This window comes from Lissotriton vulgaris, chromosome 9, assembly GCF_964263255.1.
Source record: "Lissotriton vulgaris chromosome 9, aLisVul1.2, whole genome shotgun sequence".
Lineage (NCBI taxonomy): Eukaryota > Metazoa > Chordata > Amphibia > Caudata > Salamandridae > Lissotriton > Lissotriton vulgaris.
Window position 1 is genome coordinate 500311326 of NC_141697.1, and position 26726 is coordinate 500338051.

General features: G+C 47.0%; 1 protein-coding gene across 5 annotated transcripts in view; it reads right to left on the minus strand.

Annotated features, from left to right (window-relative positions):
- PCNX4 (pecanex 4) overlaps positions 1-26726 on the minus strand; it is a 348026-nt gene that overhangs the window by 218445 nt on the left and 102855 nt on the right. For all 5 annotated transcript variants that reach the window (XR_015299954.1, XM_086937959.1, XM_086937961.1 and 2 more), the window contains one exon: positions 24891-25013. Coding sequence is in view for 4 of the 5 variants with exons in the window: in XM_086937959.1 (XP_086794085.1) it covers positions 24891-25013 (123 nt within the window). In the remaining variant the exon portion in view is untranslated. The remainder of the gene's footprint in view (positions 1-24890; positions 25014-26726) is intronic.

Sequence of the window (26726 nt, forward strand, 5' to 3'; positions counted from 1 at the left end):
TGTAAAGCTTTCAGTAATTCAAAAATATAGCATTATGAAGTTTCATTTTGTCAAAAAAGTTTCATCAAATTCTGTTGCATCTATTTTCCTAAAAATTTTCGTTTTTGCTCATTTGTGGACTTACCACCGGTTTCTACTATCAATATGGAACAAACATTACCTAGTTAAATCGTTTATTTTTACTTCCTTTCACATTTAACAGTCTCTCCCATGTGGTTTCCCCTTTTCTTGCTAAAAATGAAAAATATATGGAATATGCTCGAGTAGTTTGGCCTTCTTCTTGGTAGTATGAAATTTGCTGATGGAAATAGTTAGTTCCCGAATATCCTGCTACTTTGATTTGTGTAGACTTAAAAAAATGCTAACCATTATGTCCTTACTATTTCAGAAACTCCTTGAGTACATGAGACAATGTACTCCTTTTCTGCTTTTATTTACATGCTCTGGATAATGATTTGAAACCTCAGAAAAGGTTCCATTAGCATCACTAACAATACATAACCCTGCTATGTTCGGTCTGGAGTTTGCCGCATGTCTGCAAAATAGGATTTCCAGAAGTCCAGATTTCAGACTTCATATGGCCAGCTCTTCTACTTATTGTTAGATTTAAACAACCTCCTGTCTCATGATGGAGAAAATATTTTGTTTTGGAAACATAATTGTCAAACTAAATGCACTTATCTTAAAGTTGGCTTGGTTACTTTTCACCTGTGGAGTGGCCATTTATGGCCCTACCAATATTGGTAGAGGCAATGCCCTAATAAACATCTATAAGCAGTTTTACATTAGATTAGCTCCTCTTTTGCACTCAATTTAATAATGGTTTAACTTACTCCGTAACAATGAATAGAATACGACTCTGGAGATGGTACAAGGGGGACGGAGGCCTAACACAAAGACACGAGGTGAGATTAGTGCCCCAGAAAAATCTGGAACTCAAGGCACGTGTCAAACTTGGATGCATTTAAAGGAGAAAGCATACAGTTTGATGTGGATTCTCCTGGATGAAAATATATATCCCCAAGCACAGTGCACTCTTAGCAGGTTTATTTGTAGAGAAAAGCTTCATTGAATCACATGTACACAGCAGTACAGAGCCGACGCGTTTCGGGCCCTTTGTCAGAGGCATTCTGCGTGGAGACGACAACATTGCTACAAGATACATCCCCTTTTAACATCCATCACACTCCGGTAAGCAAGTGGCTTGTGCCGAGAATTCTGGGATCTGTAATCCGTGTATTGCTTATGTGGGATGGCGTTGTCACGCAATCCAAAAATGATATCTCTGCAGATGTTATCCCAGAAAGTTATTCTCTCTTACATTGAATCCTGCTGCTCTACTCGAAGCTGCCCATACAAGCAAGCAGCAGACCCGCATTGCTTTCTGCTGTGGTATATAAGTATAGCAAAAATATATATGCAGTACTTTAATAGAGATAGAGAAATGTGCCCATCCCACACCCCTGCAGACGAGTCAGGAACAGTTCTAATTGAAATAGATTTCTTAAGGAGGCCTGCCCTACTTTGGTGTCTGTCTTAGTGTCTGAATCGAGCCAGTAATGCCTGTTGAAAGAATGCACTGATCTCCAAGTAGCCGCTTTGCAGGTTTCAGAGATGGGAACATTCGTTAGTAGGGCTGCTGTTGCAACTTTGCCTCTTGGCAGGTAATTGTTTGTTGGCTAACTGGTAGGTGAAAGGGATAAAAGAAACTATCTACATAGAAATGGACTGCTTAGTGGAGGCGGGCCTGTTCACATAGGGACATAATTGACAAACCAATTGTCTGATGGTTTATTGTCTTATCTAAATAGAATGTCAAAACTTTAAGATCTAAAGAGTGTAACACTCTTTCCGATGGTGTGGAAGGTTTTGGAAAGAACGTAGGGCGTGAAATCTTTGGTTAATGTGGAAATCAGACACTACTTTCGGGCGAAAACACGGATGAGCCCTCACCACCACCCTGTTAGCATGGAAAACGGTCTAAGGCTCTTAGGCACAGAGAGACTGAATCTTGCCGACTCTGCGTGCTGAAGTAAAAGTTGCAATATACGTGGGTTCCATGAGTTTTGAAAGAACCACATTAGGTTCCCAAGGAGGAGAAGGAGCACGTACTGGCGGGAACACCTTCCCACTAAGAAATCCTTCACCACGGGAATTTGGAAGAATGACCTCTGAGTAACGGACTTTCTGTAAGCAGTTATAGCTGCGAGATGCACCTAAATAGATGAGAAATGCAGGCCAGATTTTTATGAATGGCAAAAGTAGGAGTAGTTTCTGTCCTGTAACTCCAGTTCATATTGAGGAGTCCGTGCGGGACCTAGACTCCTGCCTCCTATGGCGACACCTCGATCTGGTGGAGGATCTATGACGACTCCTCGATCTTCCTCTCCGTCCGGAGCGTGATCGGGACTTTCTCTGCCTTGGTCGATCCACCGGTTCAACAGGATCGGGCGACTTAGGTTTGGCCGGAGCCTTCGGTTTAGGAGTCCCCTTGAGCGGAGTCGGAAACCTGGGCAGTGACGTAGACCTCGGAGGAATCGGAGGCGGCTTGTCTGGCAACCGAGGTACGAGCTGAGGTGGTGGTAACGGAGGAGGAGTAGGTTCCCACGGCGGGAGACCCCTCGGTAACGGAGGTGGTGGCGTAACCAGCTTCTGTGACGGGGTATAGACTTCGGAGTACACCGAGCCCGGTGAACCACCATCTCCACCAGCCTGAGATGACGGGGAACCTCCCCTGGCGTCAGGCCTTCCTCTAACTTTCTTCGACGTCGAAGAACGGTGATCTGACGGCGACCGTCGGTGCCCTGACGTCGAGCGTCTTCTCCTCGGCGTCGAACGCCTCCGCCTCGACGGCGACCGTCTGTGCCTCGACGGCGATCTTCTGCGCCTCGACGGCGATCTTCTGCGCCTCGACGGCGATCTTCTCCGCCTCGACGGCGATCTTCTCCGCCTCGACGGCGAACCTCGGCGCCTTGACGGCGATCCAGTCATAGACGACGAGGACCTCCTCGACGACGATCGTCTCCTTTTCGCCGAAGGCGAACGGCGGTGTCGCCTCGACGGCGAGCGCCGACGCCGGGCCTTTCGACGTCGACGACGACGTGGACGAGGACGACGATGAAACTGTCACCGGAGACTTCGATGGTGGCCTTGTAAGGTCCTTCGAAGCAGAGCGTCGACGCCGTTTCGCCCCCGACGACGGGGAACAGACCATAGTCATCCCTCTAGACGCCGTAGTCGGTGCAATCGACCCAGACGGAGAATGGGGACGCTTGCTGGTCTTCCTGCCTCTGGGGAGCCCCCTAAGAGGCCTCAGCATGGGCAGATGAAGCCCCTCCAGACCCACCTTGTGCCTTCAGTCTTCTTTCTTCGAGGCCCTGAAGTCTGATCTTCTTTCTGTCCTTCAGGGTCCTGCCAGAGAAGCCTTGACAGATCACACACTCCTCTGGGACATGGGAAGATGGAAGGCAGAGGATACACACCTCATGGGGATCCGATTTGGCATCTTCTTGGAGTACTCCGGGCATTTATCGAATAATGCAGGCATATTCGACAAAAAACAGAGTGCAAGAACCAAGGAGAAAGGCACCAAAGTACTATAAAGCACTTAACTTTTGAAAAAAGCTGTGAAAAAATCACCAAAAAACCCTTAAAAAGGGAGAGCTCAATGCTCCAGGGTCCTGCTTGCAGGAGCCGGAAAAAAGAACTGAAAGTAAAAGGGGCCTGCAGTGCATTCTGGGATACTGTGAAGTTCTGGAAAGTTCTCTTAAAGGCACAGTATCCTGTTTTGAGCCACATAATGTCAGCCTATGGGGCTTGTCTGTCCATGTCTTCCTCTCTATCATTCCAGAGGGTTTTTGCTGCTAAGGCAAGGGAAATCTGGACAGGCTTTGCAGTTTGTGGATTTTTTGGTGGAATTTCTAGTTGAAATTCTGGACAGTGTAGCCTGGTTATAGGCTGCATAATCTGTCTTTAAATTCTCTCTTAAGTGTCTGTGCAGTTCTGCATTTTTCGACGCTTTAAGAGATTATTTTTGATTGCTCCGGGGTCCACGTACATGGGCGAGACTATTCACTAGATTATGACTATAACAGAGATACCCCTACTACAGAAAGACAATATTACATCCCCCTGTCCCGAAATTGGATGAAATTCATTTTGAACACACCAAATGTAAAATCTCTTCCTCTTGAAAGCGTAAGAGAATGTGGTTGATGGCCTCCTGGACTCCCTAAGAAAATCCATGCACTGTTGTGAAAGTACTAAGTGTCCATACTGCAGGAATTCAGGAGTGAAGAAGCCAAGCTCAGCCAGGGAAGTTTGGGGTGGAAAATCCTCCTTCTGAGCTTGTAGAGGAGATCCGGTCTGCAAGGCAGCCTCTTGTGTGGTCTTTCTGACAAGTGGAGGCGATCCGGGTACCAGGCCATTCCAGGGTCATTAGGATCATTCTGGTCCTGGCTCAGTACAGTAGGTTGATGAGTGTCAGTATCAGGGGAATGGGAGGAAACACGTACAGAAATGTCCTCGGCCAGTTTATCAAAAGGGCATTCCCCTTTGTTCCTGGTAGGTAGAACCTGGATGCGAAGTCTGGGCATTTTTTTAAACTCTTAGCTGCAAACAGGTCAATCTGTGGATGCCCCATTCCTAAAAAATGTCTATGACATTGTTGTGCAGAATTCAGTTGTGCGTTTCGGCGAAGTTGTGGCTGAGAGAATCCGCTTGTGTGTTGTTGACTCCTGAAGGTGAATAGCCGAGGATGTCAACCTCCTTGCTATGAGTCAGTTCCAGATGGCCTGTGGTTCTCGGATAAGGGGCAGGGGAGACCAAGTGCCCCCTTACTTGTCCAGAAAGAGTATTGTGGTAATTTTGTCTGTTTGGGCCAGGAACGGTTTGAATGGAATGATAAAAGGACTTGAGGGCTAGATGGACAGCCAGCAGCACCATCCAAATTCAATGACGGCAAGTGCTATACCAGTCACAGATTTGTCTGACTATGCCCCAGGTAACGCATCCACCAACCTGGGAAGTCTGAGGGCAAGCCGGTAGGACCCAAGCCAGAAAGCAGATGGCAGGGCAATGGTGTCTTACCTTAATACACTCGAATGGGAAGACATGCTTGCAACCTACAATCTAGACCCGAAGGAGCACCTCCACTAAAACTCCCACCAGGCTGCTCACAATACTAACAACAGCAAAAACGAGAAAGATCTCAGGAAAGAACAAAACTCTGGTACCTGGAATTCTCTCTTAAACACAATTCAACTAGCCGTCGACGCCCTGCAATACCAATCAGAAAAGATGGAGCTACAACTAACACTTCTGAACACACTGGCAGTTTTCACTGCCGGTATTGATGATAAGCTGGGCAACCTGAATAAATTGATAACGAGAGCACAAACAAACACCTACCTCAGCTGCAACTGCAACCAGGTAGTCGACAAACTAGCTACTTTGCCCTCAATGCTAACTGGCCTCATAAGCGATATAAAGAACTTAAAGTGCAGAAAACATAATAAAAGATATGGGCACCACCAAAATCGAAGAGGGATCATCCAGGAGGGAAATACCTGGCATAAGGCCAAAGGAACACCTTGATGTACACAATGAGGAGATAACACCGATTGGAATAGGGATCCCGCAACAACTCAACGCCAAACAACCTTGTCAACAAAAAAGGAAAGGGCGCAATCAAAAACCACAAACAGACACAATAAAATACTTTTTCATTTTTGCCGGCATACAGGGAAAGCACACAGTTAATGCAATCAATGTAGGCCCAACAGATTGGGCAAACCAGGTATCAAATATTTCCAACCAACAGCAAAAACTAAACAGTAGTACGTAGGATCATGATGGAAAACGGATCCAAGATTTACCAACAAGAGACCAAAACAAACAAAATTAAGAACTAAATAAAGAAACAATGAAGATTCAACTATCGTCAAAAATCGGCAGTGAAAAGACCTGACAGGAGTATGATATTCAAGGACAGTTCGGAGAACCAAGATTCTCAAATAAGGAATCTGCTTCTCCAGGGCAAGCACCTGGTCAGATGGACAACCCTGAGGCATTAAGATCATTTGAAATTAAGCAATCATCTACTTTAAACCCCCATGAAGAGGACAGAAAAAGAATCACTGGTCCAACTGTAAGCTTAAATTATGAAGATCTAACAAGGGACACAGGAAATAAGATTGCTCACACCACGCTCAGCCTAACGGGGCACTCATCGGCAAAATGGCCACACGACAAAGGGGCAAAACCAAAACCAAAGCAAACTTCTCCAATCTAAACAGTAAATCCCCCCGCAACAGCTGGAGATAGCAAACACCTGGTATTCCAGGAAGTACAACTAGGCAATTGACCAACGGCTACAACATACCATTCACCAATAAAACAACAGAGACAAGGAATCATCCGACAGCCGACAGAGGTCCTGGTCTTCTACCCCGAATACACGTCAAAAGGGCAGCAGGATCTGCTAATCCGCGGCAATATCCTCAGACTAATGGAATCTATCCCCAAACTGGGAGGCATAAGCACAAAGGATCTAGTCTCTGTAGAATTTTTACCTGCTGCTAACCCACAAAGCCCGGAGGCAACTAAGACAACTTGGACTTCAAGTAATGTTGCAGACTTGATCTTAGCAGAACAAGAGCTACTCAAAAACTGGGGAAATCAAGCTGGTCCCCTTACAAAAACCAGCCTACCCTTCACCACTTCTGAGCAGGAGGAGTCCAGCGCTGAAGACACATCAGGTTCATACCTTCAGTGTACTCGGGGATGCATTGAGAAGCTCACCTAAAAGAAGAAAAAGTAGCCCCTGGCATCGACCAGAAGCACGCTCAATGGCCGCAGCGGACCCTCACCTAGCACCAATCAAGAGTCGGACGAGCCCAGCGCCAAAGAAACATCAGATTCACACTCTCAGTTTACTCAGGGCTGCACGAGGAAGCTCACCAAAAAGGAGCATAAGCAGTACCTGGGTTGGATCGGAAGCACACTCAACGGTGGTATCAGCAAAACCAAGTTCCAATAAGAGAAACACTGTCCCAAACCATCTTTATATGCCCTGAGGAGGACTCACAAGTCAGAGGAGGTAGCAGGGGAAGAGCACCAACCCTAGGCATCTGCTCTTGGAATATCAATGGCCTAACCTCAAAAATGGACGACCCAGACTTCCAGCATTACATCACCCTCTTTGATATAATAACGCGGCAAGAAACTTGGCTTACAGCCCTTCAGCACATCACGGGCTACACTTGCTTTGCTACATCAGCAGTAAGGACTAGTAGGTTCGGCCATCACTCAGGAGGTTTGGCCATCTAGGTGTCCACCACATCAATATCTTCAGCGACCCTTATGGATTAGTCTTCATCTGGGGCGTGGCTGAGCACGCAATGGCGGTGGACGTGCCTGGGTAGAGCTCCAGGCGAAGCTCCCCTACCGCAGGCCATTTATCCGCTTCCAGCCTCCGAAACCTGCTGGAACTATCAGCGAGGACGCCGGAAGCTTTTTTCCCGTTCTGGTGAAGTTTGGAGTCGGCAGTTTGCTCCCAGCCGCTCCGCCGAATAAGACGACTGCACGCCCCGTCGGCAGACTCCTTCGGCCGGCAACTGTGGCCAATTGAGGTCGGGGATGTGTCGGACCCACTAGGCCCTGGGGCGGTGGACAGCGGCACACAACATCTGGTGCCCCGGCGCCGATCCCCCCCTGGCTGCCACTGCGACACCATCGAGGTGGTAATTGGACCCCTGGACACCAAAGTGAGGTGAGGTGGCTGGCGAGCTGAGCGAGGGGGGAGAGCGCCGAACGCTGATGGAGACAGTCTTCCCCCTCCAGCCACGGTGAGGAGCGCCGGAGTTGGGTTGGAGCGAGTAGACCAGACGGTGGACTGCCACCGACGCAGGGATTGGAGCCCTCTGGTGGCTAGCCCAGACCCCTACTGACCGCCGAGGCAGACCCTCCCTGGTGCGACCTGCTGCACCCTGACCACCCTCCCTGGACTACCACGCAGCCGTCGACGACACCCTGGGCCGGAGATGGCGGGGCCTGTCGCTGACTCACTGTACTTGGGATCACTCGATCAGGGCGCTCTGAGGGGGGCCCCCATTTCCGGGAACTTAGGGAGCTACAGGCTCCCTCCTTGCGGCGGGTCCGGCGACGATTGCGGTTGGGGTCTACACATGTACTGTGTGCCTCGGGACACGTGTGCGACCACTGCCCAACCTAGACATTAGCACAGCGAGAGGGGGACACAACTGAAGCTCTTTGCCAAACTAGAACACTGAGTGGGGACGCCTGGGGCAAGGAGGGGCCCATAACCAACTGCCTGACATCTATCCTAGCTTGCAGCTTGAGGGGAGGGGTCGCGCTCATGAGTGCACCGGCCGTAGATAGCCCCTGCTGCTGTGACCAACTTTGGCGCTCGATTCGTTAAGCTGGAAGCCCACCTAGATCCGCTGACAATCATTGGAGGAGGCTGGAGACGACATAGGCCGCGCAGCTTTGACACCCCCCATCTGCAGAGCCACTCTTCCTACTGGGAGACTCTTGCGGGACCCCGAGAGGTAGATAAACTGCGTTCCCCCAAGTTTGCCTTGTGTTGACCCGGAGATACGCAGTCTTTGCCTACTACTGTGAAGAATCCCTCCCCATCACACTGTAATTGAGACACTAGTGCGAGTCTGGAGGGCCCAAAACGGGAGCTGGTGCAAGCGGCACACTGGGGAAAGGGAAAATGGTGAAACAGACTGAACCGGACCAGACCGCCTCCAAACTAGACATGATGTTAGCAGCGATGAAAAGACTAGAGGAGTCAGTGCAGCAGACCTGCACATCACTAGAGACTAAAATTGATAAAGTGGCGATTGACCGGCTACCTTCGTGCTGACCACAAAAAGTTATCGGATCGGACGGAGGCCCTTGAACATACCATGGAGGATATGACAACTAAAGTTACGCAGATGGACAAACATGTCCAAGACCTCCTTAACAGAGTGGAATTCCTGGAGGACCGGGCGGAGGACGCGGAAGGGCAGGCACGGAGAAACAACGTCCACATAGTGGGTCTGCCGGAACGATGGGAGGGGAGAGAGCCGGTGGAGCACATGGAACATTGGCTCAAGAACCTACTGCCGGAGGGTACCCTCCCACAACAATTTGTGGTGGAGCGAGCCATCTGTGTACCGACGCGTCCTCCCCCTACAGACTCCAATCCAAGGCCTATGCTCATTCGCGTCATGAACTACAGAGACCGCAATGCCATACTGCGCGAGGCTCGGAAATTATCTGACATCAGAGTTGAGAACGCCAAAATCATGTTCTTTCCTGATTACACTGTGCAGGTACAGCGCCAGCGCCACTCCTTTTTAGCGGTAAAACAGCGACTTCGACGCCTGGCTCTGAAATATTTCCTCCTCTACCCTGCCCGCCTGCGAGTGGTGGCGCAAGAAAAGACGCACTTTTTCAATACTCCAGAAGCAGTTGAGGCTTGGCTTGACTCCGGCGTCGACACAAAACCTAGAGAGATGCTGCAGAAGATACGACACAATCGTGGATCCCGATGACGGCGCCGTAGAAGACCCTCGCCGGTACATTCGACACACAGGGGCCCGGAGGTACGCCCCACGCCTGAGCGCATGCAGAGCAAACAACAAGAGGCCCTCTGCATGGCAGCGGAGATCAGCGGTTCGCAGACAGCAGACCCTGCTTTGGAGGCCAGTCCTGAGGCTCTTGCGGGCGACGATGGATACCTTTACGGCATACCGGACTCCCAAGTATCGCTGGACCTTCCAGATGTCACACCACAAACTGCAGATATGGTCCACTAACTATGCCCTGAGACACTTGTTCCACCGCTCAGTCGCTGAGGGAGCCGCAGTGGGAGTGTTTCCAAGGTAGCCAGACACAGAGATGGATCTAACTAACTGGTCCTGGTACTCTAAAAGGTGCCCACCCTTGCTTGTCTTGGACACGTGCACTGAACTCTGCACTCCTACGACGCCACAGGGGTGATCGCTGTTGGTGAGTCGTAGGACTATGCCAAAGGGGTGGACGACTCCCCCAGTGGTGAGTGCCTTGCAGCGTTCTGAGCTATGTTGCCTTCGAGCAACGGGTCCCTGGACATGCTGGAACACCTTCAACTGACTTTGAGAACCCTTGCCGGAACTGAACTAGGTATCAATGCCTGCCTGTGGTGGGGGATCGCGCTTTTGTCTTCCTTGCATGTATCCTCTGTAAAGTAAAGAATCAAAAACTCAGCGACCCCCCTTGAACTTACGGACTTTTAAAGCTCATTAGAGCGTTTGGACGACAACATGTTCCGCTTTCGACCTTTTGGTATTGGTTTCCCTTGTTTGCGGACCTGGTGGTTTTTTCCCCCCCCTATTTCCTAAATGTGTGTTCGTGGGACATTAGCCAAAGGCAAATAATCTGTAATGACCATTGTGGATATCTGTGCTCTTATGTACCTAAACTGTGTGCTAGGAGGGGTTGGCCGAGGGGGGATATAGTGAAATGGAAACACGATGACTACGGTTAAATTCTGTACTTGGAACGTGCGTGGTATGCATACACCTTCACGCCGTTACCAAGTTTATTCATATCTTAAGCGACACCAAATACACATAGCATTGTTGCAGGAGACCCATTTGACGGACTTAGAGGTGGGCACATTGCGCCACAGGTGGAGAGGACCACTTTATGCCACGGGATTCTCGGCATTTGCGCGAGGAGCTTTGATCTGGATTCGCCCTGGGGTCCCCTTTGCACTCACTCACAGCAAAATAGATATTGAGGGCAGATATGTGCTTTTACAGGGCAAGTTAGATGGGCAGCAGGTGACTATGGCTTCTATTTATGCACCTCACACGGAGCAAGGATGTTTTTTTTCACGACCGTCGTCAGTGATGGCGCCATGGCCGGGTGTCCCGCTTTTAATTGGCGGCGATTTTAACTGTGTGCTAGATGTTGCGCTGGATCTCTCGTTCCCCCACTTACCCAATGCGCCGGCGAGTGGAGCACAAAAGGCACTTTCAGACTGGGCAAGACAATGGAACCTGCATGATGTATGGCGTACCCGGAATCCTAATGCGAGAATTTATTCGTACTACTCGGGTGCCCATGCCCTATACTTCAGGCTAGACAGGTTCATGCTCACAAGCGACTTACTCCCCCATGTTACTGACCCCGAATACTTGGGGCGCACTCACTCCGACCACAACCCACACACCCTAGACTTTGCCTGGGAACGCCCCCATCCGCCGACGCCTACGTGGTGACTCCAACCGGGCGTTTTATTAGATGCCACATATAGGGAGGCGCTCTCACATTGCATTCTGCAATATTTCGAGGAAAATACTGGCACTGCAACTACCCCGCAAGTGGAGTGGGATGCATTTAAAGTAGTCATGAGGGGCGATTGTTTGGGTATGCAGGCGGGCATGCGACGCCAGGTAGAAAGAGACTTGACAAGTGTAGAATCTGCCCTACTAGATGGCGAACGAGAGGCAGCTGAGGGTGACGACACAAGATTATTGGCGGCCCTGGAGCAGCACACTCGCCTCTTGGACAGACTAAAAAACCTAAATTATGCTGCCCACTCGGCGTGCACACATCAGGCTGGGGACAAACCGGGCAAACTATTATCTTGGTTAATACGGCGGGACACTCAAACTGCGCCAGTTCTAGCAATAAGTACCACTCCAGGCTCCACAGTCTATACACAGAGAGCTATACAAGAGGCCTTCAAGAACCATTACGAGGGCCTTTACTGCTCCCGGTTGCAGGTCACTGAGGATGAAATCTCAGAATACCCGTCAACACTTCCCCTACCAATGGCCACTAATACGCAACGGGTGGAATTAGGCGCACCTCTTGAGGCGGAAGAGCTTAGGGCGGTCATTTTTTCCCTCTCCAATGGCAAGACCCCAGGACCAGACGGGTTGCCTGCGGAGTTCTATAAGGCCTACTCTGCTATCCTCGAACCCGAACCCGAATATATGATACATGTATGACACAAGTACATTAACACAGTACCACAGAAATAACATAGCTGATACCCCTACCTACCCATTCCTCTGGTGTAGGGCTGGGGGCCGTTTGACATTTTCAGCGAACTGCTGTTGTTGATTTGATCATTTGTTCAGTACGCAATAAGTACTAATGGCCTAGTCATGATGTGTCCGTTGATTTGCTTTTATTCTAATATCTTTGACTTGTAACCATCAATGTGCCTATACGATTGGTAAGATATGTAATGATGATACTGTGCCAAATCTATGGAACTATTTCGCGTCTGTGTACAAATTAAAAGTAACATGAAACAAAAACCAATAAAAGATATTCAAACAAAAAAAATGGATTCGTCTTCATCTACAACATTAACAGACAAAATAAAATTTGTCCTTGGGAATAAAGAAGGAGGTATGCATGATTAACTCATACATCCACCCAAAAAATAGAGCGAAAGATTCATCCAAAATTACCAATCAATTGGCTGAGTAGGTCACCCAGATGAAAAAGCCACTCTTCCTTCTGACAGTGGACCTAAATCAAGATCTACTTGGCTCGTCCGAAGGTAGAGGAGGCACTGGCTCTAAACAGAATTTATAATATACCATTGCAAAGTGCCCCACCAAATAGGAAAAAACATCCCAACAACCGCTTTCTCTACGACCTAGAACATCAAAACTTTCGGGCATTGAACAGAAGATTTTACAGACTCTCCTCCAGTAGAATCTTTCTACTCGATCACAACTAGCTCCATCCTGGACTACACTTACGCTAGTCTTGCGCTATTTCCATACATTTTGGGGTTTAGAATGGGAGATAAGGGCGAAAGTGATCACCGCCCCCAGGAATGCCATATAATATCAAAGACGCCAACCGTAATCAGGCCAGACACAACTCTGGGGCTGACCTACCCCATGAATCAAAAAAGGATCAAATGTACGCCAGCTAACTCGACCCTTCTGGCTGAAGCTGCACTCTAACTTTTTAACATCCAAAAATCAACTGCCGCCGGGCATACTATCTATTGGGATTTTTTTATGGGAACACTGCTAAAAGAACTAGCAGTTAATGCTATCCCAAAAGTCAATCCTCACAAAAAGTGGAGCAAGAACAATCTAAAGAAAGAACAGAGAGCACAACTAAAGAAACTAAAAAGATCAGTAAACCTGACACTACGGAAGCTGAGAATAGCCCCCAACAATATCAGCTTACGAGCAGAGCTGAAACAACAAAGGGCAGTGCTTACACAAACAAAATGGAATACCAAAAAAGATGTTGAAAATGAGGCCTGGGCAAAACTCATATACGACAAAGTCTAACAACAGTGCGCACTTCTGGCAATCAGTGAACGCGATTATGGGCCCGCAGCACAAAGAATTAGGTTCTCACATCACTCAAGAGATTTGGATCAAATACCTCTCCAGTCACTTCAATGACCACAGAGTATGCAGGAGCGCAAAGATCACAGAGTCAAACTGCGAAACACACACTCTTGAGACATTGGGACAGGCCTATCAAGGCACAATTACTAACTCCAAAGATAACACGAGGTTCCAGCAGATAGCCTTAATCAAAAAGCAGATAGCTTAAGGCAGGAAAGAAGGCGCCCCGGGACCAAATGGTATTCCACCTGCCCTCTTTAAAGCAAAAAAAACAGAGTGGGCGGACATCATGCAAACTCTATTCACGGAAATTAGGCTACTAAACAGAATCCCAGAATCCTGGAGGGGGGCGACAATCGTTCCTATTTACAAAAAAAGAGACCAGACCGACCCAAACAACTATTGTTTAGTAGCCTCATTGACAACGAGGCGAAATATTTCGCCGGCACCATACTAGAGGAGATTGCACTTTGGGCTGAGTCAAACCTGATCATACCGCTGAACCAGACTGGCTTTCGGAAAAAGACCGGAACAGCAACAAACATCCTTGCCATCTCATTAATTATCGATGCAGCAAAATCCACAAAGCTCCCGCTGCATTTGAGTTACATCGACTTCAGTGCAGCATTCGATAACATCGAGAGAGGCAGACTATGGGGAAAACTGGCTCAATGGGGCATACCGCAGCCGACTCTAAGCATGCTGAAGCTTCTTCATACTGACACCTGGGTGCAGGTGAAACTAGGAAGCGGCACCAATCTGTCCTCAAAAGTTCGTACCACCAAAGGACACAAACAAGGGTGCGTGCTTGCGCCAATATTGTTCAACCTCTTTATGGCAAATTTACCGAGACTGCTCGATGCCTGCAACTCCCACTCACCGAGGATAGGAGGGAAAACTCTGAGCAATCTTCTGTATGCAGATGACGTTGTGCTACTCAGCCACACTTACATTGGTCTCCGTCTTCTGATGGAAATGCATAAATATGCAATGGAAAACACCCTAAAAATAAACCTCAGTAAGACTCGTACAATGTCAATTAACTCCTATAAAAAACAAAAGAAGAACTGGTCTCTTGGTGGTTTAAAAATTGAGCCAGCTTGTGAGTACAAATATCTGGGAGTCATCTTTGACAGAGAAGGCTCATTTGCGCAGCAGAAGCAGGAAATAAGAAGGAGAGGAGCACTGATTGCTTTGACAATGAAAAACCTAGCAACCCAACTGATGGGACTGACCCTGACTCCCTTTTTGAAAGTCATCCAGGCGAAGCGGCTTCCCTCGATCACCTATGGCAGCGAGGCTTTGCGGGGAAGAGACTCCAAAAATTTGGATAACACAGGTCAAAGCTTATAGAACAATGTTCTCGCTTCCGCTCCATACCTCCCCGGCTCAAATAAGACTGGAGTTCGGCCTGCAAAAGCAAGATCTAGCCAGGTACGGAGCATATATCATTTGCTGGCACAAACTTAAAACCGCCACTACAGACACTTTAAACTCTCTGCTATGGCAGGACATACAAGGCAGGGACGCTTCTCAGGCAAGAACCTACTTGCAGGCAGCGTTGGAAGTGACCAAACTCTCAGTGCTCTGGAACACACACAACTCGGCCACAGTATTTTTAAAAAACTAGTCTGGAAAAATGTTAAATCACTTTCTTTACTAGAGGACAAGACATTATTCTCCAAAAGATCGCATGCATGGATGACCCTCAATTCTTACAAATCTCTAGCACAACAAACATACTTTATTATTATTATTATTATTATTATTGCATTTCTTATATAGCGCCAGAATCGACCCCCGAAGGGGTATCTCCGCGCTTGCCTTGGGAACCCGTCCTGGCTTTTCCCTGTGAGATAGCCCCTACAGGGCATCCCCAAGGTGAAAGCCAGGCATCCCGCCGCGGGGGGCCGTTGTGGAGATTAAGCAAGCTTAATGCCCAGAGTTGCAGAGTGTGAACCCATGATTAGGTCAGGCACCGAAGCGAGAATTATCGAGTCCGTGGACATTTGAGCTCAGCACCCTGCCGCGTCGGGAATTGAACCCTGGTCCCGGGTCTGACCTCTGCTTCAGGGTCTGCCTGCTCTAACCAGTGAGCCACACTTCTCCACTCCACTTTAACTAGGGTTACCAAAAAAAAAAAAAATGAAGTTCTTGAAATACAGACTAGGGATTCTGCCAAGCACAGAGTACCTTCCACCATGGCTTAGGAAAGATGGTAATGAGGCCTGCATGCTTTGCAACTCAAAAAGGGTTATATTCTCCACATTACCTGTCTCTGTGAAGAACTACAAGCACGCCAACTGCTCCTTAAAGATCAATTTAAGCAAAAAGGGATCAGTACCAGAAGGCAAGCGGTGCTCACCTGCCTGAATCCATTAAACACTAAATTAAGTTGCTGATACGTGAAATTTCTTGCAACGGTCAAGCAAAGAATGCCAAGACTGCTAAAATCGGGGATCAATATCACAGATACAGTCCAATAAGCAGACAGGCAATAGGACGCAAGGAAACTCACTGCTCCACCCTATGTAAAAATGTGCTTGAGCAGCCATACTGAGCTATACTTGGTGCAAACAGCAATGTACTTTCAATTTTATGCTTATTTTAACGGTTTTAAAAATTGAGGTCTTACGTTTTTTTTTTCTTGTAAAATGTATTGCACTGGTTTTAATTAACTATGCTTAATAAACTTTTACCTTACCATCTGTTATGAGCATTTGCGTTGGAGTAGCCTGGTGAAACAGGAGACTGATGAGCAAATTAGCTTGTTGTCCCAATGGTTTGTGAATCAATTCCATTGATCCTCCAGATTCTGTTGGTGCGGTCACATGTGGAGTCTGGCATTGGGAAGAAGGAATATGCATAAGGACACTGACCCCAGGAGTGATGCCATCTTGTCTTGCTGATGGATGCAGCATGTGAAAAAAGTTGGTAAGCTTCCGAGCAATTGAGGATAGTCTCTCCTCTGAAGGACACGCTTTTGCGATTTTTATGTCCAGAGTTGCACTTAGGCAGTGCAGTCTTTGAGTTGGAATCTGGGTGGAGTTTTCATCATTGACCTGGAGACCTAAAGATTGGAGGGTCTTAATACAAATATGGCAATGTTTCTTAGCTTGATCTGGATAGGAGCTTTTACTAGCCAGTTGTCTAGGTATGGATAGATGAATATGCTTTTCCTTCATAAGGCTGCTGCTACGACGGTAATGCACTTAAAAAATGTGCGAAGAGATGATTTCAGGCCGATTAGTAGCACCATGTACTAATAATGCTTGAATGCCACTTCAAACTTCGGAAACTTCTGATGCTTCCCTGCAATGGAGATATGGAAATAGGCATCTTGAAGGTCAATGAAACACATCCAGTCCCCCTGATGGAGCTGGGGGCATATCTAGCTGGGGGTATATCTGATGGAGCAAACATTCTAAATTCCTCCTTTCTTCTGTATTTGTTTAGCAAGTGCTAGGCCAGAATTGGCCTGAATTCTCGGTTGGGGCATTTTTTTTCCTTACCAGCAAATAGAGACTATAACCCTACTCCCTTTTGAGAGAAGGGAACCTCCTCGATGGCCTCCTTGCATCGTAGAATGCAGACTTCGTTCTGCAGTAGCCTTTGCTGATGACAAGAGGTTTTTGATGGTGGAACTGACAGAGGCGGGGACTTGAAGCGAAGTGAGTACCCATTCTCTACAATATTCAGCACCCAAATGTCGCTCGTGATGTTGCACCACTCGTTTAGATGTTTGGTGATACTCCCCCTCACCCCACGGAGTGGGTAAATGCAATGGGGGAAACAATGCCTCATTGTTTGTCTAGTGTCTTTGAGGAAACCGGTGGTTGTCTATTAGCTCCTCATCTACACATTGATCTGCACCGCTGGTAGTGAGATTTGGGTGTTGGTGGTGTTGTTGGAGTGGGACTTTCAGTAGGCGACCCCGGGGAAAGCCACTATGTGGAGGAAAGAGAACCAGGAGGCAATAATGGTCTTAGTTAGAGCAATTGTATTTCTCTGATATAAGTCTTTGGAATGAGTCAGAGTGCTCCGGTTGTACACCCTGCTTCTGTTCGCTGCAATGGAGGATCCGGCCAGGGTACTCAGAGTTTTCCACACAGAACTGGGAGGGTATTTTAGTGTAGTGTAGTTCCTATATTCCCAACAGGCTACGCGCATTGGAATAATATATCCTATAGGTATGACGTAGGACTTAGGTCAGTAGGTTTCTATCGAATATAATAAACTTAATTGTGAGTGCCAGCTAGCTCAGAGGTCACTAGAAACTTTCTTGAATTTACAAGAAGGGATTAGTTTCTGACAACCGCATAAACATGACAACTTTGTTTCCAGAGGACTGGAATAACTATCTTCAGAGTTGTGGAAACAATAGATAAGTATTTCACTCAGTCAATAGTGAGAGAAGTGTGGCTCACTGGTTAGAGCAGGCAGACCCTGAAGCAGAGGTCAGACCCGGGACCAGGGTTCAATTCCCGACGCGGCAGGGTGTTGAGCTCAAATGTCCACGGACTCGATAATTCTCACTTCGGTGCCTGACCTAATCATGGGTTCACACTCTGCAACTCTGGGCATTAAGCTTGCTTAATCTCCACAACGGCCCCCCCGCGGCGGGATGCCTGGCTTTCACCTGGGGGATGCCCTGTAGGGGCTATCCCACCGGGAAAAACCAGGACGGGTTCCCAAGGCAAGCGCGGAGATACCCCTTCGGGGGTCGATTCTGGCGCTATATAAGAAATATAATAATAATAATAATAATCGTGCATGCTTTGTTTCTACAGAGTTTGCAGAGAAATAGTGAGACGGGCGTTTTCAATAAAAGGTTTATTGAACAGTCTTCTTTCTCATGCAAGAGAGTTGAACTTCTACAATCGTTAGACAGAATGCAAAGTATAATGCGTACAGCAAGAATAGTATTATGTAATAATACTGTAATAGCATTGTATGGTTTCTAAGCCATATAAAAATACATACATAAATAACACAGGCTAAAATACTCAACTGGTGTTTCTAAAATACGCCTACCCCAATGTACCTAACCTAGGTCTAGTACGAGGGAAGTAGTAAGTATGGTCTTTAGCATAGGTTTAGTTTTTGCCAAGAATCTACCAAAGGTTTCTCTAGGTTCTAATCAGCTCCATACCTTAGAATGAAGGAGGTCTGGTATCTCTGTCTCGGGACTCGATTTCCCAACACCCTACAAGGGGAGTCAGAAACACTGGAGCTGGATTTCTCAGCAGAGGAGGGTAGCTTCCTGATCAGTGTGTCAGCTGGAGAGTCGGCTTCCTTCGGCACTTGCTGTAGCGAACTGAGTCGGGCAAGTAGGTTGTCGAACTGCTCCGAACCACTGTGCTTTGCCATAGCAAGTGAAGGTATATTTATACCTTGAAGGTGTTTAGGAAGGCCAGCTTTGACGTAAAGTCGGGCATATGAACGTCATGGATGAATCCCTAAGGAATAGTTGTTCATGCATAATGATGAGTTTCTTGTAAAAATCAATATCCAGGCTAGGGGAAGTCCCTTCTGCTTAAGTCTGGTTTTCCAAGAAATCATTGTGATGTTTGATGAACGGATGGAAGTAGCTATGCCTGTATTTGGGTGGCATGGGCTAAGCCTAAATAAGGGCTTGATTGCTATGCCTATATAAGATCAACATGGATTGTACCTATATAAGGGCATGAATCGGGGTAAATTCATTCGGAATCTAAACGCCATACAACAGTATGAAGATAGGAAAAAACAACAAAAATGCCACAAATCAGTGGCTTGGCCGTTTTTCTTAGAGTTGACTTGGGAGGGGGGTCAGTATGGGATCACCACATTCTGCCACCTGGTGCAGCCCCGAGGTAACGGTGTCCTCCCTCTAAGTGCCTCTCTTTCCCACCCAGTGCCACGAGAACCCCTGTATACGGCGCCGTACCTTTTCCAGCCACACTCCTTCAGGAGAGTAGCGGGGAGTCGCGTGGTCACGTTGGCCTCCTGGCTTCTCCTTCGCGTCCTGGATATCGGCATCGGACAGCTGCTCAGGAAACCCCCAACAGTTCTCCCAGATCGGAAATACTCTTCCTCTTTCTTCGTCATTGCCTCTTCGGATCGGACGGCTGACGATGATGTCAATGGACAGACCTCCTCCTTCCAGACAGCGTATGGAGTCTTAAAGGGATATTCCTCAGCCTGCGCGTGAAGCATCAGAATCTCAATTTCGACATGCAGTGGGGCATACATCGCCAGTTCATTCTCTGGCTCCTGACAGGGACCCTGAGAGGGGCTTGAACCCTTGGATGGTACAGACACCTGTCATAAGGCCTGTACCGTCGGCAGAACTCCTTCAGTTTTACTAGGCAGACGGCTTTGAGTATGTCCAACTCAGTTTTAATTTTTGCCATCCCATCATCCGTGTGGGAGCTAAACAATGAGCTCACAGTGAAAGGAAGATTGAGGATGTGTTGCTGTGCCTTTGGCTTCAGGCCTGTAAGACAAAGTCATGATCAGCATCTGGTACATATACCATGTGAACATCTGTGCACCTCAAGGCCTGAGCCATCTGCCACCACGCTAATTATTTGGTTAGCAACTAAACCTCCTTCTTGCAGGATATCTTTGAAGTCCTGCCTGTCTTCTCTGGAAATCTTTTCTGTAAATCTGGCTGGTGAGTCCCAGAGAAACCTACTGTATCGACCTAGTAATGCTGCAGCACTAGACACTTTCATAAAAAGGCAGAGGGACAGCACCTTTTCCTGCCCAAGGAATCGATTTGTTTACTATCCTTGTCCAGCAGGACAGATGATGAAGTCGCAGTGGAGTGTGTCTTCTTGGTGGCCGCTATAATGACAGAGTATGGTAGAGGGTATGTTTTCAGAAATAAAAGGGTCTTGATCCGGAGCCTCATTTCTTTATAAGTCTTGCTGGAGGCGCTCGAAACGAGGTCAGGGTAAGAAAAATGTTCATCACTGGCTGGAGCAGACCTGATACCAAAGGCAGCATTGGTCTTGAGGAGGACAAATGGCATAAGGTCTCGAAAATGACCATGAGGTTGTTGTGGGTGCGGGCCTATCTATGTTCAGCTAGCCAGTCTCTCTAAATAATATCTCCTGGAATGTATTTAGGTCATCTATTGAGGATACTCTCACTGGTGATGTGTCCCTAGGTGTTGATGAGTGGTGGATGTAGACCATGTAGGGGATCTATGTGCGCGGTGATGTGACCGAGATCTTTGGGCAGTCATAGAGGATCTTATTCTGGCCCGGTGTTTAGATCTACTCTTTGTCTGTGACCGGGGTATGCGATGAGGAGTGGTATTCCTAGGTAACCTGGATCTTGTCAGGGACTTAGGAAAGCTGGCCTCGGCCAAGCAGGCTAGAGGAGTTTTGGCTCGCGGAGTTGGTATGGAGACAGTGTCCTCGGGGGAAACCGTAAAGGTGAATATGTCGGAGTATTGTAAATCCAGACTCTGTGAAACAGACTAGTTGTGGACACACTCCAGCGAACGTAAAGAAATGTGGATAGGTGTCTGCGAAGCCTCTGGTTCATTTGTAGTTCTTTGCCCCCGTGCAGAAAAGCAGGAGGAAGGTCCTGAAGACGTAGCTGAAGCCCATTCCTGCTGCGTAGGCCGGTCACCGGAAGAATGCTACCTCGAAATCTAGCGACGAGGTGCAGTCCTTGACAGTGGCCTGTCACGATGTTTAGGGGGTGAGGGAGGTCCCAACGTCTAACTGCATATTGCTGCGGTCGACGGAGACTGCCTAGGAGGTGTATGTCTTGATGTCGATTGGTGCCTGGTTGCCACCGAAGTTGCGAGGTCTGTCTCAAAGTTAAGCAGCGCCTGGTTGCTGCTGAGGGAGAAGGGTGCTTTGGCACGGAGCAGGGTCTGGTTGCCACACACAGAGACATCTGCCTTGACGTCGGGCAGGCCTGGTTGCCGCCGACGGAGGCAACTACCTCAACATCGAGCTGCGTCTGGTTGCCACCAACGGATACGTCTGCCCCTACTGCCAGCGGAGTCTTCATCGTAGTATGCCTCAACATCAAACAGCAGTAGGTGGCCCTTGAAGAAGTGTCTGTAAGGTGTACTTGCCTCGATGTCGACCAGTGGGGACCTGTCGTCAGAGACTTTTCTTGAATGGACGAGCGATGGTGTGATGACAATGGGATTTCCATTGGCGATGTGGGCTTCGACAACTTGTGTTTCGCCGTTTGCGACCTTTCTGGTGTCTAGTTTTTCAATATCGGATATCGGCATTTTGTCCCTGACGGCTGCATTGAAAGCGAAGAGTACCTCGTGGTAGAGGGCATTTTCAACTTTAATCCCTACACCAACATAAAACAAACAGGGATCTTCCTAGTTCTAGATGCTGATTTTGTTCTCTTTTTTTCACGCCTGTCAGGATATGCCTCTCGATGGAGCCTTGTGAAGAGATGTAGCCTTGGAGGAAGATGGAGGTCTTCCTATTGGCCTAGATGTTTCCCTCTCTTGAAGATCATGGAGACATATTTTCTCTATCTTTTAAAGTTCTTTTAGACAGTTTCTGGCAGTGGTGGCAAGACTCTGGTATGAGGTAGGCATAAGATGCAGACTGAGTGGGGGTCACTCTGCAGCTCCTTTTTGCCACGGGCAGGGCACTTGACGACACTCAGCTCATGCTTTAATTTTCTGACAATCATACGTCAGACCTAAACAATTTTCAAAAGGGAATATTAGAAGTCACAGAGTGGATGAATACAAAAAAACTAATTCCCCTACTAGGAAAAGATATCCACTCTTGGGGTGACCACTAGCGACCTCCCTCTTTCACCCCCCCCCCCCCCGCCCCCAGACCTTTATTAAAATTCTGGACATCTGGGTGGACAGCACTCCAAGTTTCTTAAGGACGTGCTTTGGGCTCTTGAGATGGCTTAAACCCATCCTTGGTCTTTTGGATTCTGGTATTTGACAAACCATTATTCAAGCAGTTACCCTTTCTCAGTTAGATTACTGCAACATTCTGTACTTGGGAGTCAATAAGTCTAGAACTAGAAGACTCCAGGAGAACAAAATGCAGCGGAGAGGCTATTGTCCTCCCTTCCTAGATTTTGCTCTGACTTTGGTCTCCTTTGCAAACTGCATTGGATCCCTGTGGACCGGTATGCGCACTCTAAGGCCTTGTGTACTGCCCATAACATTCTGTATTACCAGGGGCACCTATCTTGTTGAACTGGATATCTGTGCATCGACCTTCTGTCCTCTACGTTCAGCCGATCTTAATCTGGCCACTATCCCACCTGTTACGAGAGTAAGAGCGGGGCCACTCTTTTCGAGTCAAGGCCCTTGCTCTCTAATACTTGCTCCACCCTTCAATCAGGAACATTCAGAACCATTTTCAGGTCAGAAAAACACTGAAGACCTAGCTTTTCTCCAGTTAGGGTTCCTTTCTTCCCCCTCCGTTTTAAGCCGATGTTGCAGTCTGTTTCTTGTAATGGACTAGTGCTGGGAAGCCAAGTTGCCTGGGCAGCTATGCCCTTTAGAAATTTTATAATATAATAAAAAGGGAAGGCATTTTTGACAGGAAAAAAATTATATTCCTGTCGGAAAACAATTCTTCCTCACTCTAGGTGTAAAACGACTGAGAGAAGCACAGAAAAATTTACTTTATAAAGCAATTTCTGACAAAAAGTAAAAAATAGAGAGCATAATGCTCCAGGATCCTCACTGAAGGAGCTGGAAAAAACTGACCTGTCACATTTGGGGCATGATTGGATACAGGAGGTCCTGGAGGTCCAAAAGGCACAGTGCCATTATTCACTTGTTATGCTTTTGATGCAGCCTATTGGCTAACAATGCCTTTGTATTACCTTGCAGTTTTTCTTCAATAAAGGCTGCATTATGCATTTTATGTTTCAAAAGGGCTTGAGTCTGGTGTCAAAGGAACCCTCAATCTCAATTGTGCATTTTTAGCCCTTAATATAGGTTGCATAGATATACTTTACTACGTACATATTTTTTTCTATACACACACAGATCTATATTTTCTATATTTAATATGATACGGGTGCCTTCAAGTAGGCGGGAACATTCAGTGCTTATGACTATTGACGAGGAGCCCCTGGAAGATGAGGCCTTGCTGAAGGAAGACTCATAAATCCTGCAGGCACCAAGGAATGCTCTCCAATGGTCACGTGGTTGGCTTCCAGTTTACATGCTTCAGGGACACAAAAATCAGGAGTCGTGACTTCAATAGGGCCCAGCTGATCACATCGGAATGGCCCATACAGGAGACCTGGCTGGAGAGCGGGCTGCTGCCTAGTAGCCTGGGATGAGGAGGTAGAGGCTGCAGGACTGATCAGAACTAACTTCTTTACCACCTGGAGAAAAGTGGGTCTGGGACACGGTAGTGTAGGTTTGCCCAGTTAGGTTGCACCCTAGAAGGGCAGGAATACCTGGCTCCCTTTCAGATTTTCTTTCCGGTTCTGAATTCGTGTTCACTGGGATCTTGCAGCAAAGTTATTCAGCTTCAGTTGTGGGTTCTGGTCTTGCATTGCAGCAGGATTTTAAGTTCCCAAAAAAGAAAAGAAAATAGTAAGACTTGGCCTACAAATAAAACCTTTGGCTGGGGTAAAGTTACAATTCTACCCAACCCGCAAGTCGAACTCAGCAGTTCTGAAAACCAGGTTTGACTCGCTCTAAGCCTCTGGCACCAAATCCAACAGCTTCAACAGGAGCTAGACAATGACATATCAGACTTTGCAGCACAGTCTCAGGCTTTGCCCCAGTAGAAGAGTTTGAACTTCAATTCAGAGACCACAGCTGCTGTTAAAAACGTTGACTTGGATGACTGGCTTGGTGTATCCAACCTCTTTTCCAGTGTAGTGGGTCTGAAATCATGCCAGTGTTCCAGTCAACCCGTGACTTTTGATTAGCTCTTTATTTTGGTACTTTTTGCCTTAAAACTTTAGATTGCTGCGGCCCTTTAATCTATTGTAATGATTTTGGAGCCATTGTTTGCTTGGGAATTTTATTGTATTATATTCTTAACTTTGAAACTGCTGGTATTGCTTTAGCTTGAAAAGTACTTGTCTGGGATTTACCGGTTGCTTGTGTTACAGATTTCAGGGGTTGGGCAGAGGTTCTCTCAAGAGTGGATTTTTTAAGTTAGATACACCTACAGAAAATCTGCCAATTATTAATTATACAATCTGTCAAAAAACACAAAAGGAATGTTATGCGTATCTTGAAAAAAGCAGGAATGTGTTTTTGTCTGAGTAGTACAACACACAAACAAAAGTGAGACCCGCCAAAAATCAGAACATGTCAAAGGCATTATAGGTAGCTTTCCTGTAGCATACATGCTCTCCCTCAACTTATGGATATAATGTATGTTAATAAAATACAGAAAGCAGGGCAATGCATCAGCTCCTCTGAAACAAACATAATCATCATGATTTTCATTTATTTGAAAGGATGCTTTTTCAATTATTACATTCATGAAAGAAAATGCAAAATAGGCTCACCAGTAAAAGGCGAATTCCAGTATCCAGCCCTGTATTCCACCACAGAGACGAATTTATGAGCAACAACTGTACTACTGAGACAACCACCACCTCCAACAAAGCATTTTCGGTATGTTGCCAGACCTGAAAAGATCACCACGACAACATGTATCGTTCAGAAACTCATTGCATGTTTTTTATATTTTAAAGATAAAACAAGCTCTGAATGGGTAATCGCACCACATAGCAAAATGTGCACAGCACCATCACTTGCAGTCGGTTAAACAAATTATAGCTTCTGTATGCAATTAATTACATTTCAAACAGTTAAACTCTTCTCTGCCCTCCCCAGGAATGCATGCTTAATACCAATCAGTGTCAAAGAGTATCTTATAATTCAAGCACCTTACTAGTGCATGACAACAAGGAACACAACTGTTTAAATGGGATATATGGGAACTAATGTGTAAAAAAGGAGCAGCGGTGATTCTGCACTGAAACACTACTGACGTAAAGTTAGCGTGACCACCTTACTTCAGGTCATTACGCACACAGTCTTCAGCCCTGAGATTTTTCACTTACAAAAGTTCAGTTTTCTGTTCTAAATAGCTCAATGGAAGCAAAACAAGATGGCCACATCCAGAATGCTTTAGGTTATCATAAGGAAGACCAGGGCTGAAAGCGTTTCCGTAATGACCTGCAGGAAGGGGGGGAACTGCCTTTACGACGCGGCTGTTACACCGTGTGCCGTTACAAAGCGGTTTTTTCAACGCAAGTCGTTACCACGACTTGCGCTGGAGGGCGCTGCAGGACAAGGAATTTTTTAATTTACTATCCAACACCTTCCCTACTGTACGTAGGCTGGTGTTGGAATAGTAAATTAAAAAATTCCTAAGTCCGCACCCACTCCAACACAAGTCGTGGTAACGACTTGCGTTGAAAAAAACGCGTTGTACCGGCACGCGGTGTAAAAGCACACGTTGTAAAGCCGTACATCCGCAGGAAGGACAACCTTTATGAAGTGATTTTTGCGTTTTACAAGAAAGGCTAGATTCAAAATAAATGCCAAGCACTGCAAAATTGCCCCACTGAGTTACAGAGCATATTTGTACTTACTGACATATACAAGATTTTCAGTGCAACCCTGGCCATGCTCGACATGTCATTAAAATGGAGGTAAAAAGTTCTGCAGCCATCTATATCCTAGGGCTAGCTTCAAAAGCAGGTATAAGAAGTTCCAGTTTCGGTGTAGGCGCAAAAGAAGCAAGGTACTAAGGCAGTAAAGACATGTTTGCCAGCACCCAGAGAACAATAAGCCTGCAATCAGATGGCATCAAGCAAAACCAAGCAACCAACAGGAAGGATTGATCTATTTTGGCAATTTTTTCGGAAAAGAAGCTGGCAATTTCTTCGCATCTAGTAGTAGAGGCCGTCAGCTTTGAAGGGGCAGAGAAAGTTTGGTTACGAACAATATTGAACAGTTCTTTGGGTCTGTTTTTGGCCCGGTTAAGTTGTGTACGGGAGAAGTAACCCTCTTCATTGAGAATATGTTTCTTGTATGTAAATCTAGCTGATCTGAAGAGTGCGAGATGTGAGGGAGAGGGGTGCTGTCTCCATGATCTTTCCAAAGATCTTAGTGAGCATCTTTCATTGTTGAGCTCAGAGTTGAACCACAATTTGGATGGGATATTTCTTTGATTTTTTAGTTTAGGAGGGGCGATTTTGTCTAAGACATCAATGACAGTTTTTTTAAAGTGTTCGGTAAGCTCGTTTGGGTTTTGGGAAAGGGGAGTAAAAAGGAGTTAATCTAGGAGTTTAGACTCCAGTAAACCCAGGGGGGTGAGATTTAGATATCCG